The 17,137-nt window shown below is 56.0% G+C and overlaps 6 protein-coding genes across 6 annotated transcripts; all 6 read right to left on the bottom strand.

Annotated features, from left to right (window-relative positions):
• Nucleotides 1–2,692: 2,692 nt before the first annotated feature.
• On the bottom strand, nt 2,693–4,560 carry PG998_015232 (cytochrome P450; the record flags this gene model as incomplete). Its single annotated transcript, XM_066882048.1, has 6 exons — nt 2,693–2,852; nt 2,923–3,089; nt 3,144–3,251; nt 3,314–3,625; nt 3,692–4,212; nt 4,281–4,560. The coding sequence occupies 6 exons, from the start codon at nt 4,558–4,560 to the stop codon at nt 2,693–2,695; spliced, it is 1,548 nt and encodes a 515-aa protein (XP_066722963.1).
• Nucleotides 4,561–5,331: 771 nt separating this feature from the next.
• PG998_015231 (uncharacterized protein) lies at nt 5,332–6,813 on the bottom strand (the record flags this gene model as incomplete). Its single annotated transcript, XM_066882047.1, has 1 exon — nt 5,332–6,813. The coding sequence occupies one exon, from the start codon at nt 6,811–6,813 to the stop codon at nt 5,332–5,334; it is 1,482 nt and encodes a 493-aa protein (XP_066722962.1).
• Nucleotides 6,814–8,305: 1,492 nt separating this feature from the next.
• On the bottom strand, nt 8,306–9,375 carry PG998_015230 (uncharacterized protein; the record flags this gene model as incomplete). Its single annotated transcript, XM_066882046.1, has 2 exons — nt 8,306–8,989; nt 9,064–9,375. The coding sequence occupies 2 exons, from the start codon at nt 9,373–9,375 to the stop codon at nt 8,306–8,308; spliced, it is 996 nt and encodes a 331-aa protein (XP_066722961.1).
• Nucleotides 9,376–11,135: 1,760 nt separating this feature from the next.
• PG998_015229 (uncharacterized protein) lies at nt 11,136–12,385 on the bottom strand (the record flags this gene model as incomplete). The annotated part of the gene is made up of 2 exons (XM_066882045.1): nt 11,136–11,785; nt 12,193–12,385. 2 exons carry the CDS (start codon nt 12,383–12,385, stop codon nt 11,136–11,138), a joined length of 843 nt encoding a protein of 280 aa, XP_066722960.1.
• A 202-nt stretch (nt 12,386–12,587) lies between these two features.
• PG998_015228 (major facilitator superfamily protein) lies at nt 12,588–14,427 on the bottom strand (the record flags this gene model as incomplete). Its single annotated transcript, XM_066882044.1, has 5 exons — nt 12,588–12,881; nt 12,953–13,409; nt 13,448–13,945; nt 14,026–14,133; nt 14,192–14,427. The coding sequence occupies 5 exons, from the start codon at nt 14,425–14,427 to the stop codon at nt 12,588–12,590; spliced, it is 1,593 nt and encodes a 530-aa protein (XP_066722959.1).
• Nucleotides 14,428–14,948: 521 nt separating this feature from the next.
• On the bottom strand, nt 14,949–16,568 carry PG998_015227 (uncharacterized protein; the record flags this gene model as incomplete). Its single annotated transcript, XM_066882043.1, has 4 exons — nt 14,949–16,154; nt 16,214–16,314; nt 16,375–16,435; nt 16,500–16,568. The coding sequence occupies 4 exons, from the start codon at nt 16,566–16,568 to the stop codon at nt 14,949–14,951; spliced, it is 1,437 nt and encodes a 478-aa protein (XP_066722958.1).
• Nucleotides 16,569–17,137: the final 569 nt, after the last annotated feature.

The following is a 17,137-nucleotide window of genomic DNA, read 5'->3' as shown; positions in this document are numbered from 1 at the left end:
GCGAACGCCTGCTTGGCGTGCTGCCCGGACCGCAGCAGGAACGGCGACCGCGGCGACGGCAGGTGCACGTTGCTCACGCCCGGCATGACGCGGTAGCCGCGCGGCTCGCCCCACGCGTTGAGCTGCTGCTTGTTGACGACCGTGTACATGGCCTGGCCGTTGGGCGGGTTGTCGAGCAGGCCCTCGGCCTCGGTCGCGAGCTCGCGGACGTCGTAGCGCATCGACTCGAAGGCGCCGCGCTCGGGGTACCACGGCTGCGTGACGTTCTCGACGACGAGGCCGGTGCGCACGAAGGTGTTGCGCGCGTCGACGAGGTCGAAGTCGGCCTTGAAGTTCATGACGTGCGTGTGCATCGTGCCCGCGATGGTCTCGCCGATGCGCGGGCCCCAGCGGCCGGCGTCGTCGGGCCGGTAGTAGTTGGCCTGCACGTAGCCCGAGGCGTACGCGTCCAGCGTGATGCTGCCGTCCACCACGAAGCCGTAGTCCCAGATGTAGTCGTAGTTTCCCAGCGTCGAGATCATGCGCACCACCAGCTTCGAGCCCTTGGTCGATTGCTCCCAGTCGCTGTAGACCTTGTGGCGCGTCAGAGGGGTGCCGATGTCGGTCTCGAAGATGCATATGGCCTTGTTGATGGTCTGCACACTGGTGCCGGAAGTGTATGTTGCATTCAAATATGTCGCGTGATATGGGCAGTCGTACCCCGGGATGGGGCGGATTGCTTCGCTTCCAATGCCGTAGAAGCGGTCGCTGTAAGCAGTCCCGGTCTGAAAAGGGTTGTTGCCGGCATACTGGACCAGAGCATCTACTCTGCGGTGTCAGCTTCAAGTGGCTCGAGCAGGAGTCGGTGTATGAGCTTGCCTTGAAGAGAGAGTTCGTACAAGATGCTCTCCCCCTTGAACCTAATGTCATAGAACTGAATGCCCACATCCTTGTCGAATCTCGTATAGAAGGACCAGCCCATGTAGGTCAAGTAGTTGTTCACCGTGTCGACCCTGTATCTCTTGCCATCCAGATTGAGTACGGTCGGGGCGAACCTGTCTTCGAGATCCCGCATGGCCCCAGTGCGATCTTTGTCCAAGAACGAGTCGTTCGTTGTCGGTTTGGGAGTCTTGGTGATTTCGCCTGCAGACCAAGCCGCGCGAAGGTCGTCGGTCGAGTTGTAAACAACCAGATTATACACTATCATTCTCAAGTGGTACAAGGAGGCATCCGTCCCGGCAATGTCGAAACTGACATAGAGGTCAGAAGGCTGGTCCCAAGGAGCCTTGGCGAACCGTCGCCACGGAAGCCAAACCACCCCCGTCGTGCCATCTGTCGAATACGGATTCTGCACAAAGTACTCGCTGTTCGTCCGGTTGTCAGTGGACCCGTAGTAAACCAAGCCGGTCAGGTCGAGGGTGATATCCGCGATGCCCGACATGGTCGAGGCGACGATTGCCTCCACCGCCCGCTGTCTGGGTGCGTCAAACAGGCCGCCGCTGTAGAGCACCTTCGGGCCGTTCGGGCCATTATAAAAGTAATCCAGAGGTCTCATGGTCGTCGTGTCCGAGATTGGCAAAGGCCCGACCTGCACATATCAGAGGCGCCAGATGGTTGGGGTCACAAATGAGTCAAGTGTATGGGTCACTCACATAGTACTGGACGACACCGGGTACCGTAGCTGCCCCTTCATTGATCACCACCCGCGCATATCGCGGCACCGAGCTCGAGTCGCCGCGGAGATAGTCCAAAACGTCAGTCTTGTTCGGCTTGAGGGTCTCGATATGGGAGATGTAGTTGTCGCTCATCGCCAAAGTAGGGCTGGATGGGTCGGACAGGTTGAGTCCAAGCCCTGAGCTTCCCAGCCATTCAACGATGGAGTCCAATTCGGGTTGCGATAGTGGCATAAAGGGCGTGCCCCTCGGTGCAGTAACCGTGACATCTTGGGGTACAGGACAGGCCGACGCGCTACCTTGGCGTTTGAATATCGTATCGGGACTTGAGTCTCGATATGTGCACTTGCTGTGGCTGGTCGTCCCTGTTCGCCCGCCATCAACCAGCCCGAACGCAACGAACAAGAGACTCAGGCGCATTGTTAGTCACATGGAGCGGTTTGTGATGGAATTAATCAGTCAGAAGAATGTGTCACACAGACGGTGCCGTTCAGTTGGCAGAAATTTATGCTCATCAAATTCCCAAAAGCTTTATTTTATGCGGGATGAGGATCCCAACCAATGTATCGTCCTGGAATTGTCTGTGGGTAAATCCCAAAGGAGCAGACTGGGAAGTCTCGCGTTCCGCCCGCCGGAAAGCTACCAAAATGCCGTCATGAGGCGAAAGTATAGGCAGGATGCAACCGTAACTGGGCCGTTCCGATCCTCCAAAGGATTAACCCTATCTCATCGGATGCTTGCTTGCGTACGCTTCGGAAACCCGAGTTGTTTATTCCAGCCGGAGTTGACGCAAATCACCTGATATCAGGTCAGATGTCAATGTCGCCCTGAACTTTGCGCCCAAGTGGCTGCAATAGGCAAATGTGGTTTCGACCGTTCGCCCGTTTTGGGTTCCCATGAGTTCAGGTGTGCTTTCCTAAGCTATTATAACGATGATCTTATTAATGAACATTGATTACCTCAACTTATGTGCGGATCGGCTAACAAGCCAAGAAAACGCTGCGATTGATCCCGGCGGCTGAAGTGGTGATGTATATAATCTACACGGATCGCGGCCTCAGCTCGGCCACCAGGCTAACTGCTTTGTTTCGTGTTGGGTACGTGCCTAGGTACCCAGGGCCACCTTCTGGGACGCATATTGTGAAGTCAAGCTCTTGAACAATACAAGCAAGTGCCTTCTTGAGTACCTGCTGAGAGAGACTGCAGCCAAGTCAGCATATATTAGCATGTACGAAAATATCGACACTATTTCAGATGCGGTTGAACTTACTCGTAGCCTAGGCATATTCTGTTGCCTACGCCGAAGGTTACCGAGGTAGCTTTCAACCTTCTGGCATCGGGGTTACTGTGTAGCCAACGCTCTGGGATGAACATCTCGGGGTCCGGGAAAATAGTCGGGTCTCGCTCCAGCATCCGCAACGTAAAACTCATGCTGACCTTTTACACCAGCACTAATCAGCGCAGCTCTTCCACGGGAAAGGGCGAACCAACCTTGGCGGGAATGACTTGTTCCTTGTATGTCACAGGTGTCGAGCTCTGTCGTGGCAGGCGGTGCCACCAAGGGGCGCTGAGTCGGGTGGTCTCTCGAACGACGGCATCCTGTGTCCTTGTCGTTAGCAACTGTGGCGCAAGCCTACCCTCCAATGTCGTATATGCCTTACCAAATACTCAAGTTGAATAAGTCCGGAGTCTTTCCAAACCTGGCGGCCATGGCAGCTGTTCCGCGAGAAATTATCTAGCTCAGCCCTCAACGAATCCATAGTACGAGGACTCTGCGCCATGTGGTGAATAAGGAAGATCAAATTGCTGAGCAGGCCCTCTGCGCCCGCCAGGATGATATCAGTCATTTCTTCGTGGGCAAGATACTTGTCCTTCAGGCGATCTGCAAGCTGTATTCCAAGATTATTCCGCGAGGCTTGGCTCTTCTCCTTCGACTCTCCTTTACCCCAGCTCGTCAAGTATGTTGAAGCGAGCTATGTAGGCCACGGGTTAGCAATCACCTGCCCCTTGCCGACGCCCGGGTGATGTGCGCATCTCACCTTGTCCGCCCATCCGATTACGGTCAGGCGTTTCAAAGCCGGGAATGCATCCACGGCTTGCATGAGAAGGGGGACGGAGTGTGCTATAGCCGCCAGATGAACGATTCCATAGGGCCGGGTCGCCTCGTGCGCAGCCACCAGTGCCTGCCCTTCGAGTTTCCCAAGTCCCACAGCCTCGCCCGAGATATAGGAGGTCATGATGTCGGCCGAGAAGGCCCACAGTAGGTGCGTAAGGTTGGTGGGGCCACGACCTGCCCCCGACAGAAGCCGGACTTGGAGTGCCTCGACAAGATTGTTCATCGTCCCCGACGCGTACACCGACAGTGTTTCGCCTCGAAACAAAGGCTTCATCAGAGCCTTTCGTTGTCTGTACCTCTGGGGGTCGGTTATCCCGCCCAGGAGGTGACGAATAGGTCGGTAGTAGGTTGGGCATTTGAGGAGGTCGGCTCGATTGTGCAGGCGAAGGCAGAACTGGTGGTCCACGAAGTGCACCTCGTTGGGTCCCACACGGACGACAGGGCCTATGCCAAGGCCTTCAGTAAGTGCTTGGGGTCATGGAACGCAACGCAAGTCTTTCACATCGACATACCGTATCGGTCATGCAAGTCTTGCAAATGCTCGTACCAGTCGTCTTTGACCAACCAATGGTATAGTTCATACCACGCAGTCGCGCCGGCCATGGCTGGTCCGGGTATGTTCGACGCTGGCGATGCATATATCCTCCAGACCACCAGAGCAGCCGCGGCTACCAGAGTCGAAACTGCAACATACAAAGCAGGCCAAAAGATAGTTCCGTCTAACGGAGATATCCTCCATGGTACTGGATATAGGGGAACCGACCCCGTCTGCAGAAGTTGGGCAGCCGTCATCGTTTCGAAGAAAACAATGATTAGAATTACCCAGGCGATTGATGCTTATGCTTGGACGTTTTCAAGGACTAGTCGTACCGCGAGTTCTTTATACTCATGATCTCCTTGATGGCCCCCAGACTGTCTTTGTGCATGCGCCTAGGTCTACTCTCCTCCCCTCCCGGAGAAGTCAGAGATGGATTCGCTTGAGACTTGTCTCACTCGGCGTCAGCTAGAAAATGATATGCCAAGGATTACGCGCAGCCATGAACAGCTGCAAGTCAGCCGCTTCGCCGTGTAGTGACCCAATACTCAGTAAGCATAGTACGGAAACGGCCCGCACCAACCCTCTTGGCGGACAGGTTTTACTGCACTATACCGGTAGGAACTCCGACGGCTCGTAAAACCTACCAATGCCGACACGGGATTCGTATAGACTGATATAGCGTATCTAGAAGACTTTAAAGCTATGCTACAAATAGGGTAGGGCTGATGAGGTTGCGCAGCCGTGTGATACCAGATTAGGCAGGAGGCCTGACCCGAAAGGTGAGACTCCGATTTCTCGTGGCTATCAATATGCGGTATATAGTAAGCCGTGTCTGCCTAATCATATGACAGGCTGGCCTTCGAATTGGGGTTGCCGGATTCAACTAGTTCACCCTCTATACACAGTATAGCAACCCATGACCACACGAATTGCATTGTTGACTTCAATGTTGAGAGAAAGGCGTCACTGCCTGTATACGGCCTCAGTCTACACTCAGGCCATGTTATACATCTTTGCCTAAAAGATTATCCAAGTATGAGATCGACGTCTTCCAGATCATGACTCTCCCAAGCCTCACTATAAATTCCCCCAACTCCTTTCCGGTAAGCGACACCATCCTCCCATTCGATACAAAGAACGCCGTAATTTGTATAGCCTCTCTTCTGAATACAAGTAGCCACGAGCTCAACTAGTTGACTTTGGCCAGAATCGCGACATGGCAATTCTTTTACTTTCGGCCATAGTATAAGTTGAAGCCACCCGCAATACTTTTCATGCATGTCAAAGACTTCGAAGTTCTTTGACCCCAAGCTCCTCCTCTTCTGTTCTACACGGAACCATCCCCTTCTTGCTTTGCATGATAGAAAAGCGTGCTGCGGTGGCGTGACAGGGCGCAAGTCGCTTTGGTGTTCTTTGATGGGGAACCAGCCCCAGAATAAACTACCTGGCATGGATGAATGCTGGAAGACGACATCACCAACCATTGACGATTTGGATTTTCGATTGCTCCGATTAGACTTTTGACTTGTCCATCCTTGAGCCAGACCACGCTTGAGGGTATCGTCGAGTATGGTGCTGGGAAAGGAGGGTCCCACTGGCCGCAGATTGCTCGGGGTGGCTGATTCGTGGCTGCTCCATTGGACGATACCAACGGTAACCTCGCTGTTGTCCTCCAACCTTCCATCATTCCCATTGAAATTTATATTGGCATCTTTCCAGCCTAGCCACGACCAAGATGGTAAACAAGATCCTTGCAGAATGGAATGATCTTTTCCCGAGTGGCGGCGTCTCTCTGCGAGCTCTGGGCGGACATTACTCCACATGAGCGCGGTATGGAAGTACATTACCGGCATGCCGTAAATGAATCCGCCCTCGAATGACCGGCTAAGGATTTCGAGTATGCCGGTCACTCCTGCTAATGCGTCCTCTGGAAATGAATGGTTGCGGCCATTGTAATCGCGAACCACCCGCTCAAACTCTTTCAGACAAGGGCGTCCTGAGAGAGTATTTCGAATGAGAGAAAGATATTGGCCCTCGTGTAAGTGGTTGTTCCGGGTGTCAAAGGACACTGTGCTCTCACAAAAGGCGGCCGAAGGACATATCCAGTGAAACGTCTTTTTCCCCACTATCAAGCGCCGTTTCGACAAGGCGTATTCCTGAAACGTCCACGCTCGTCTGAAGTAGTTGGATGGGGTTGATGGATAGTAGCAATTCATGCCCTCATCCTGGATTGTCACCTTCTCGCTGGAAGCAAACAATGGAAATGCGACCTGATATAAGTTCCGGGGATGGGAAATTCCTTGTATCCCTGGTATCCCTTCACTTCCATCTCCATCTGTGCAGACGATAGTAAAGGTTGCAGATGCATATAGCTTCCCCATCAACAGTAGCTGATGCCTCGTCTCCTGGACGTCATCCTGGACAATGCAGAGTGCATCGGCCCAGAGATATCGTTCATCCATCGCACGTGTCAGACCCATCGCATGCCGGATCGTAGGCGACAGCATTGTGGAAAGCCGACCCCGAGACAAGGCCTTTGGGGTCTGTAGCTCTTCAAGGATAGCTCGCTCATTGCAAAGGCACGGCGCCCTGCCCCAAACGTAACTCAAGATGACAAAGCTCAGAACGCTCTCCCCTGGAACGATGCAGTCGTTGAAAGTATCAATAAGCCAGTCTGGATTGACGCGAGTGATTCCGAAAGGGTTGCAGCAGCTTTGGCCGTGCTCCATCAAGCACTTCCCTTTCCATTCTCGGAGGAGGTTCAAGTTAACCCAGTCATTGTTGAGAACACGCCCGATTGATTTTGTTTTCGCCAGCTCGCTATCCACAGGATCAACAAGGCGAATAAATTTATTCGGTGCTCCGTCGTCACTAATCCGTACTGCATCAACGTCGCTAGATATAAATAATCTGGGCCGTGGGATCGCAGTCGCCGTGAAGTTCTCCCGGATGTACTGTAAGAGATGATGATGACACGGTTTGTCAAGTATATCATGCTTCATAATCGAAGTACGGGTGTGTTCAGTAAAGACTTTCCGGATTTCTGAGCAGAAGTCGCAGTCACTCTGTGATAGACTCCTACTCTTTCCCAGAAAAGGAAAATTAAAACAAGAATATCTCATCTTGAGCGAGAGACGTGGTGAACAACGGCTTTTTTAGAATCGCTGTATTGAGCGCGAAGCCATTCTCTTCCAATCTTATTAGTCGGGTTTGGCTGGCCTCGTAAGAAATAAGTGGAAAAAGGGATGAATGGAGAATGTGGCGCTTAAACCGACTCTGGGGAAAGGGCTGGTGGACGTTTATACTACGGAAAAACGAAGTGGCATCAGTCTTCCTGTTATGCCATAGTATTGGCTGATACGATTTCTTGATTGGAGGGATTGGTGTTGCTTACGTCGGGTGGTCCTTCAGGTATCAATCTGTAAAAACCATCGAGCGTAAAAACCTTTAAAAGAAAGACTAGCAGGGGATGTCTTCCCAACCTATCAATAAACGGTAGAATGAACTTTTATCAAATGGGTTAGTAGTGTACCAAGGACACGGCACATGTTACTAATACGTCTCTTCCATTTCATCCTCCCGTTAACGCGTACTTACAATCCGGATACAATGCTTTCCAGATTTTAATGTCATTTACCGAAAGATGATGATGCAAGAATTTGTAAATAGAGGAACTTCTGATAAGGACATCAGCTAGCATTGAATGAGTAAAACACTTTAGCCAGGGAGAAGCAATGGGACATCATGTCCTACTTAGGTTAGACCCTTCAGCTCCCTGTTTTACCATGAGAGCCTGAGCATGCGCTCTCGATATTAAAGATAGAGGGTTATTGGGGGACATGCGGGTATATGTGCGCGCGCAGCTTGCAGACCCCCAAGATCAAGCACCAAGAGCCCAGGAAGAAAAACGAAAGTGAACTCCTAACCAAACGCCCCCATCCTTTTCCGCAATGTACAGTACAGTCCCTTCTGGTACATGCGCCAACCCAACATGCGCTACTACTGCGGAAGACCCGGCGAGTGCATCGGCACACTGAAGTTGCTAGGTTGCGTCGAATTGCGGTTCTGCTGGGTATAGGGGTCCGGCGACGCCATCTCGCTGCGGTTGGTGGTGCCGCCGTCGAGCTCCGAGTAGCGCGCAATGTTGCCGTGGACCTCGGAGTTGGGCGACAGGGGGTTCTGGTGCTGCGGCGGCGGCGAGCCCTGGGGCGTCTTGTTGTAGTAGGGGTGGCTGTGGCCCGGGTTGGGCGACTGGTGGGTGGTGGAGCCGCCGTAGACGGAGCCGCCGCCCGGGTGGTTCGAGTCGGTGAAGGTGGGCACCGTGGAGGCGCGCTCGTGCATCGTGGACGTCTCCCGGTGGTGCTCCGAGGCCAGCTTCTCGTCGGCCAGCTGCTGCTTCAGCGCCTTGTTCTGCCGCAGGAACCAGAACGCCGACGCCAGCGCCACCAGGAGCATGACGCCGGCGACGACGGCCAGGCCGATGGTCGCGTTCTTGAACTTGGCGGCGTCGGCGCCGCTGCCTTCGTCCGAGTTCAGGCTGTGCGCCGTGCACACGCTCTCCTGCGTGGTCAGCATCACGGCTTTGGGCCCGCTGCAGCAGCTCGTCGTGTCGCCGCAGCAGTACTTGTTGCTGCCGTCGTTGCAGGGCGTCATGACGGTGCTGTTGCTGGGATCGCCGCCCTCCTGTACATAGTGCCATGGGTCAGAAAACAGGAGAAGCTAGGTAGACCGAGGTGATGGGCGATAGGGACACATACCTCTGTCGTTACGCAGACATTGACACAGGCCTTGCTTTTCCAGGTCCTGTCGGTACAGAACCCTCGCCGCACACGGCGGTCGGAGCCGATACACAGGCCCAGCGACGAGCAGGTGTCTCGCTTCTCGGCGGGTCCGTCCAGGGCACAGCAGCTCGAGAAGACGTCGTCTTGTTGGATGCCGAGCTTGTTGCAGGGCACGTATGTCTCATTGTCGGCGGCCACCTTGCCGTCTGGGGGCCAGCATGCGATCTCTTGTGCTGTCACATATGAAACGAGGCTAGCAGCCAGCAATCCGAATACAGAATATCGCATGGTCGCGGTAGCTCGAACGTCGCGCGGGATGCAAACGGGACCTCGAATCGAAAGAGGAGAGACAGAAAAGACAGAAACAGTGCCACGAGGGTTCAATGGGACACAAAAGTAAGAAACGAAACGAGGAAGAGAGGGGGTGTGCGGTTTAGATTACTGGCCCTGCCAGGTCATACAAACAGTATTTTGGATCCGTCCTGTTGGGTTTCCCGCAGCAGCTCTCCTCCCTCTCGTACTTTTGGTACGGCGCAACTATTTTCGACCGGGATGTAGCTGACATGCAGGTGCTAGAGCCAACACCGCCAACAGCGACTTTGCCGCAACAGGACAGTCGACGATGGGCGGATTCCCACTGCGGATCCCCCATTCCGGCCCACGGCCAACCAGAGGGGGCATGGGGATCGGCTTGGGCCAATGGGTGTGTTCGTGTAATCCTGCCATGAGCTATCTCCAAGGGAGGTGGTGTGTGGCAGTCCCCTAGTGCAGCCGAAAATAAGCAGAGCAGAGGAAGCAAGCAGCAAAAGGACGGGTTGACAGCTGAAGGCGGATGGGGCCGATGACCACCCCCATCAATTTCCGTTGCATCGCTAAATGCTACCACCGTCCTCTAGAAAGGCCAAAAATAGAGTGGCGCTAGAGATGCCAATAGAGATTGGTGTCCCGGCATTGCCTGGAGCTGGGCCCAATTGCTGTGTGGTGAAACCGACCGACCGATCCTTTCTTCTTGTGTTCGAGAAGGCACTTGCACTCAATCTGAATCCTCCAGAGCCTCAGATCGTGGAGCCGTTCTGGATTGGAGGCTGAGAGAAGGATGAGAGGGGAAGCCGGTCGTGTAGCCTCACACTTGCATGTGCTGACAGGTCATGGGTGACGAGGGGGCAAAGCTGCATGTCGCCAGGCCTGGTCAATCTGCAGGCCAATCTGCAGCCTGCTTGCCCTCAGTTCGGATGACATCAGCCAAATGGATTGCTGCTCCTATCAAGGTCGGCAGTTGGGGTTTCATGATACTGGACCATAGATTCTTCTTTCCATCGACGAGCTGTGAAGTGCCACTCAACTCGAGTCCCCAAGAACAGTTGAGAGGAATGGGGGCTGAAAGAAAGATGGGATGACAATGCAAAAGATGCCAGTAAGCAGAGACAGGGTTCGGACAGGCTATTGCTGACCCTGTGGCTACGCTAAGCCCTAGCCTGGCGATCTAACCACTGGGTTGGTCCCCATCGGCACAGCTCCGAGCTCGACGAGATCCGAGAACTCCACGGGCGATACGGCGTTCAGCATTCTGTTTGGTGAACGGTGGCTATTGATGTGGCCAATTCAGATTCCCAATAATGAGACAAAGAAGAAGAAAATTGTTGTACTCGAATTGGTCGCAGCCGAGACTGGACACGCTGGCAGGACTTCACTAACTCGAGCCCCGCTACCACTAGAAACCCTCCGAGGTCCCCTAATAACTGGGCGAGTCTCGGAGGGTTTTGCTTTTCAGCTCAGCCTGCCCCAATGGAATGTCATCGCAAACTATTGTTCTCATGTCGCAAGAAGTGACTGTGGCCTGTAGTAGGTACAGAATCGCCATGTCTTATCTACCAGTGTTTTCTTCTTTTCGATCTTGTTCTTGCTCGTAGCGATGCCCAAGGCGGCCAAACGGTCCGCCTGCGACCGGTGCAGGGCGAAGAGAGTCCGATGCCCACGGGCCGAAGCCAGCACCGCCCCATGCCCTCGCTGCGTCCGCATCGACGTACCGTGTGTGACGGGCTCCCCGGCTACCCCGGCCGTCCACGCAAGTCGCATCCCATTGATAATGGGGACATGCCAGGAAACTCCGTCATGGACGCGGACGTGGAGCCTTCGCCTGTGCCCTCGTCGGTGCTGCAACAAGACATGGGCCATCTCGACTTGCCTACACCGTCGGCCAATGGGCCCCTTCCCGCAAACACCTCCGCACCGTGGCTTGAGACAGATGACCCGGGGCGTTGGGTGGCGCCCAGCGAGACGCAGCTATTCGACTTTGCCTCGGCCACTGGTGAGGACTTGGCATCGGGCAGCTTTCCCTCGCTCCAGCTGGCGCAGCTGAGTACCCTACCAGAACCCCAAGGACTACTAGGTGCGTCTGATAGCCTCGATATGACGTACTTGGCTGTAGATTCAGGCATGGAACCACCCAGTTTCGACTCTTTCGCGCGCTTTCCCAGTCCCCCCTCCGTCTCGCGTCCGAGTGCAGCGAGTTTGCTACGAGGGTTCGGGGAGACGTTGGAGCGGCGAACCTCCACCACAAAGACCTTTCTTTCGAGCCCTCGAAATACCATCGAAAAGTGCCCGGAGAGCAGCGATTCTGTCGAGACGGATTCGGATAACCCGGTCGCCGCGATGCTTACCTGCACCAAGGAACTCACCGAGATTGTCCAGGCTTTGACTGCGGAATCACGGTTCGATGCCTCTTCTGCATCGCCCGACTGGCGTGATCATCGTTTGTTACCCGGTGCGACGCCGTCGCCTACCCGGACCGCATCACCCATCACCACGGAGACGATCCTCTTGGTACTCTCCAGCTACCTAGGTCTGATGGAGCTGCACGAATTGATCTTCCGGAGCGCTTGCGAATTACTAAATCGCACGTCTCCTGATGCCATCCGGTCGTTGAAGGTGAAGGCAGTGCTCCGTATTGGGGGGACTCCCCTCGCTACAAGATATACCGGGGAGTGTGTATGCGCAGGGGCTACTGGAGGTCTTCAAGAACCACACACAGACCCTGGAGCGCTGCTTGGGGCTTCCGCCGATGTATTGCCTCTCATGCGAGGGGGTTGCCCATCAGCCATCTACCGAGGGTATGTTCGCCGATGGGAATAGGGCGAGCCTGCTCCATGCCGTAATGGCACAGGAAGACATCAAACCACGCATCGAAATGATGCGAGGAGCTATGATGAGAATGGAGGCGTTGTTCGGCATCGGAAATGCGTGATGTAGCTTTGACCATGTTATCCTTGTTGTCTGTATCATATATTTTGATCACCATTTTCAATTCCTAACTCGATATATCATGACGGTGCAGCTGCTGGTACCTATGTGTTCAAGCCCCTCGAAGCCCCTATCTCGGTATCAGGAACACCCGTTGCTTTGCTTCTCTGGACACTATGGGACATGGTTCCTGGATGCACCGATACTTATAACATATTAGCTCCAGCGGCTTCACGGCTGATTGTCAACTTAGCCCCTTGTCAGCCGTCATCCATAGCCCCAGTATGCCACCCCCATCCCAAGTCTCCTGAAGCCAAGGCTTCTACGACTCCCCCTTTCTCCGTCATGCCAAACTCGCTATCGAGCTCCCTCCTAAGCGGCACCTCCTTCAGGAAAACCGCCATGACGAACCCCAGCGCCCCAAACGCAATGGCGACCTGCCACGAGCGCTGCAGCGCCCGACTCTGCACCGCGACGACCTGCGCGCGCGTCTCCGCCGCCAGCGAGTCGAGGAACCGGCCCGCGGCCGCCTGGTACGCCCCGCCCGCCGCGAGCTCGGCGGCCACCGTCGCGTTGCTGTCGATCGCTCCTCCCCCGCCAGCCGCGCCGCCTGCCCGCTGAAGACGGTGCCCGCGACGGCCACGCCCCAGACGATGCCGAAGCTGCGCGCGAAGGCCCACGTGCCCGTCGCGAGCGCCGTGTCGCCGTCGGACAGCGGCGCCAGCAGCGCCGGCAGCAGCGTCGGGATCGCGAGCCCCGCGCCCGCCGACTCGACGAGCTGGAACCCGGCCCAGGCGCCGGCGCCCGAGTGCTCGTCCAGCAGCGAGAACAGGCCGAACCCGACGGCTAGGAGGGCGAACGCCGCGACCAGGAGGGGCTTGTAGCGGCCCGTCCTGGTGAGCAGCAGGCCGCCCGCGATGGCGGCGGGGATCAGCGCGAGGATGGTGGGCAGCAGCATGACGCCGGAGCGGTAGGGCGTCGCGCCGAGGACGCCCTGGAAGTAGACGGGCAGGAAGTAGAAGGCCCACATGGTGACGACACCGTGCAGGAACGTCAGGGCGAAGACGAGCGAGGTGACGCGGCTGGCGAAGAGGCGCAGCGGCATCATCGGGTTCGCGACGAGCCGGGGCCCGCCGCCCCCTCGAGCGCCACGAAGAGGCCCAGGCCCGCCGCGCCGACGAGGAGCGGGACGAGGACCTGGTACGCGGACCACGGGTGCGCGCCGCCCGCCCAGCTGAGCGCGACCAGCATCGCGCTCGAGGACCCGACGAAGACGGCGTTGCCCAGCCAGTCCAGCCGGGCCAGCTTGGCGGCCAGCGTGCTCGACCTGTCGTAGCGGACGTGCAGGAACAGGAAGAGCAGCGCCAGCGCCGGGCCGCCGATGGGCAGCGCCAGGTAGAAGGCCCAGCGCCAGGTGCTGTAGCTGACGATGAGCCCGCCGAACAGGGGGCCCAGCGCGGTGCCCAGCGAGATCATGCCGAACACGATGGCCATGTAGGTCCCGCGCTCCCGCAGGGGCACCAGGTCGCAGATGACAGTTTCGACGAGCACGCTGATTCCGGAGCCGCCGATGCCCTGGATGACGCGACCGCCGATCAACATGGCCATGCTGGTGGCTCTACGAGACGACCGTCCCATCGTTAGCGAGTCTTTTAGATGGGAAACATTCCGTGGTCGCGGGGCTTGAACAGCACTTACCCGCCGCATATGCTGCTTCCAAGGAGGAAGGCGGCCGTCGAGAATATCATTGGCCATCGACGGCCAAACACATTGGAGAGCTGACCAAACATCGGCTGGAGAGCTGCCCTGGAAGACTATTGGAAATGGGTCTATGGTATTAGGTAGAAGGGGGATAAAGACTTACAAGGTCAAGAAGTACGCGTTAGCAACCCATATGTAGTCAACTCCGCCACCCAGGCTCTCTACAATCACGGGCAGGACTGTGGAAGTGATGGTGGCTTCCAGAGATGTGAGCAGGCTCGTCAGCGCGAGGACGGCCAGGATGGCCCAGAACCTTGGCCCCTTTCGGATCTGGTTAGATGCCCCATTTGGAAGCGCTTCTGTAGGTGCTGAAGTCCCAGAATCCAAGTCGGAAGACATTGTGTTTTGTTGCGCTTTGCTTTCTCAATGTATCGAATGTTGGGGGTACTTTCGAGGTTTTTCGGTCTGGCCTGGGGGTGAAATCAAAATGTGTCTGGGTCACTCGCTTTCTAGGCATTCACTTGGATAAAAAGTTGGAATGTATGCTCGAATTTAAAGGTCGTGGATCAAGAAATCTACTCGCGTTGGATACCAGTTTGCAGTCCATACAGGCTCGCGGCTTACACTGAAATCTCGGGGGTTGTCAGGATCACACTCGGAGGGTATCTCAAAACCCTACGAGATATGGAATTTCCACCGCACTGGCATCAGCATCCATTCTTGTCTGTTTTAATTTGTCGCTACTGATTGGTTCAGGTGTTATTGAACAAAGCCCACATCACCCCTCAGAGAGCAGTGGTGTTCCTATCGTGTATGCCTGGTTACGCTACCGCTTCATCCTCATCTAAAGCCCTAATATCTTAGTACCCTGTGTTACCCAAGGGCTTTGAAGACTTGCAGCCCATCATCAAACAGGGAAATCAAGTCGTGTACAGGTATTGGGGATTGTGCTCGCCCATCTCGCGGATCTCCTCCTCCGTCTTGCCCTCGATGCGCCAGTCCTCCTGCCCCGACAGCTTCCGCTTGTTCAGCGCCTTGAAGTGCAGCCATACCACCGCGTGGATCGCGACGGCGAGGACCAGCATGGCGATGGACGCGCCGTATCCGGGGCGGTAGTGCGGCTTGTGCTCGTTGCTGAAGAGGAAGGGGGACGCGACCCCGGCCGAGTTCCCAATGGTGATGAAAATGCCGCTGGCGAACGCGCGCTTGCCGTAGCGCGGCTGGTTGACCGTGATCCAGGCCATGCCCGACCCGGACCCCGTCCACAGCCCGGCGGCGACGAGGAAGGTGCCCGTGAAGCTCAGCCCCACGCTGTGGTCGGCAATCAGGAAACAGTACCCGAGGATCATGACGAGGCCGCCGCCGATGCAGTAGATGCCGCGCTGCTGCGAGCGGTCGCTGAGCATGGCGGCCGTCAGGTATGTCGCGAACCCCACGGCGTAGACGGGGACCGTCAGGCCCTGGACCTGCGCGACGCTCCACGAGCCCATCTGGTGGATGATGGTGGGCAGGAAGACGCTGAAGCTGTACAGCACCGAGTGGCTGCAGAACTGCGCGATCGACAGCGCCCAGATCCGCCAGTCCCGCACCCCCTCCATGACGTCTTCCTTGTGCAGCTCCTGGCCCGAGAGCGTCTGCCCGACCTCGGCCTGCCGCAGCAGCACCATGTGGCGCCGGTCCTGCTCGCTGAGGAACCCGGCCGTCTCGGGGCTGTTGGGCAGGATGAAGGGGATCACGAGCGCCGTCAGCACCGTCGGGACCCCGTTGATGGTGAGGATCCACCGCCACGCGCGCCAGCCGGCCGTGCCCTGCCCGTCGTTGTCCAGAAAGCCGATGCCGTAGGCGACGAGGCCGCCCACGGCGCCCGACAGCGCCGACACCGAGTAGAAGTAGGCGTTGCGCAGCGAGATGTGTCGCTTGTTGTAGAAGATGGTGAGGTACAGCATGATGCCCGGGAAGAGCCCCGCTTCGAACAGGCCCAGGAGGAGGCGGCAGGCGACGAGGGAGGCGAAGTTTTGGACGAAGCCCGTGGCGATGGCGATGACGCCCCAGAAGAAGACTAGGCCGGCAATGTATCGCGCCGGCTTGAGCTTCTTGATGATCAAGTTCGAAGGCGTTTCGAAGAGCTAATGTGGAAAAGGCGTTAGCTGCTAGGCGTTTGGTTAGGTTCGGTCGATTGACTTACACAATATGTCACAAAGAGAATGCACACGGCAATCTGGTACTGGTCACCGGTCAAGTTGAGATCCTTTTCCAGGCCGTATAGACGCGCGTTGCCGATGCCCACTATTGGATGCCGTGTAAGTGTTCGTCAACAGCGAAGTGATCATGTGCGGTATTACGTACCTCTGTCCATGAAGTTCATCAGGTAGATCCAACAGATGCAGGGGATGATTCGCCTGTCCAGCTTTTTCAACAGTCTCTTCTCCGTTTCCGCATCCACAACAGGGGGTTCCCGTCTCCGTGATCACCTCAAGCTCCTCGGAGCCCGATTTCTCTACATCCATAGGCATCCCCTTGTCATCTTTGAGGATAGACATGACAGTAGTGAGACTGGCTGGTGTAGGATAGGCGTGGGTAGAGACAATGAATAGATCTGGAGTAACCCAGGTAGTAATGTCACCGAGCTCTCGGTGAGAACTTGCTGGGTCTTATACACGTGGGAAGAGGTGCATCGAACCCGCTGGACAAAGCAGGGTTGCTGAGCCAAGACAAGCTGATGGCATGGCACTTCTTGGAAACCGGAGTAAGACGCGGGGAAGACCACATATCTGCTGGCTTCCCCAGATCCAGGGCCTCGCATGAGCGGATGAAGCCCTAACACGCTGCGTCTATGGTTGCGGAAGCTTGTTCGGGGCAAGCCCTCCGTACAGGAGTCACGCACCTGACTTCCAGGGGTATATACCCTGTTACGCAAAATCAAAAAGTAGAAGTTGCGTACGCATCGCGAATAGAGAGTAAAAGGGAAAAGACCGTTCACCCTTAACTGTCAAAAGTAGTGCGATAGGTGTATTCGAGCACTTAGTTGAAGTACAAGCACGACAAAACACGCCAAAGGAGTCATTATCCCGGTGGCGAGAGAAATGAAGCGAATTTGATGTTACGACGG

This window comes from Apiospora kogelbergensis (assembly GCF_038363985.1).
Source record: "Apiospora kogelbergensis strain CBS 113332 chromosome Unknown utg000021l_segment0_segment0, whole genome shotgun sequence".
Taxonomy (NCBI): Eukaryota; Fungi; Ascomycota; class Sordariomycetes; order Amphisphaeriales; family Apiosporaceae; genus Apiospora; species Apiospora kogelbergensis.
This window is presented reverse-complemented; position numbering and strand designations above follow the sequence as displayed.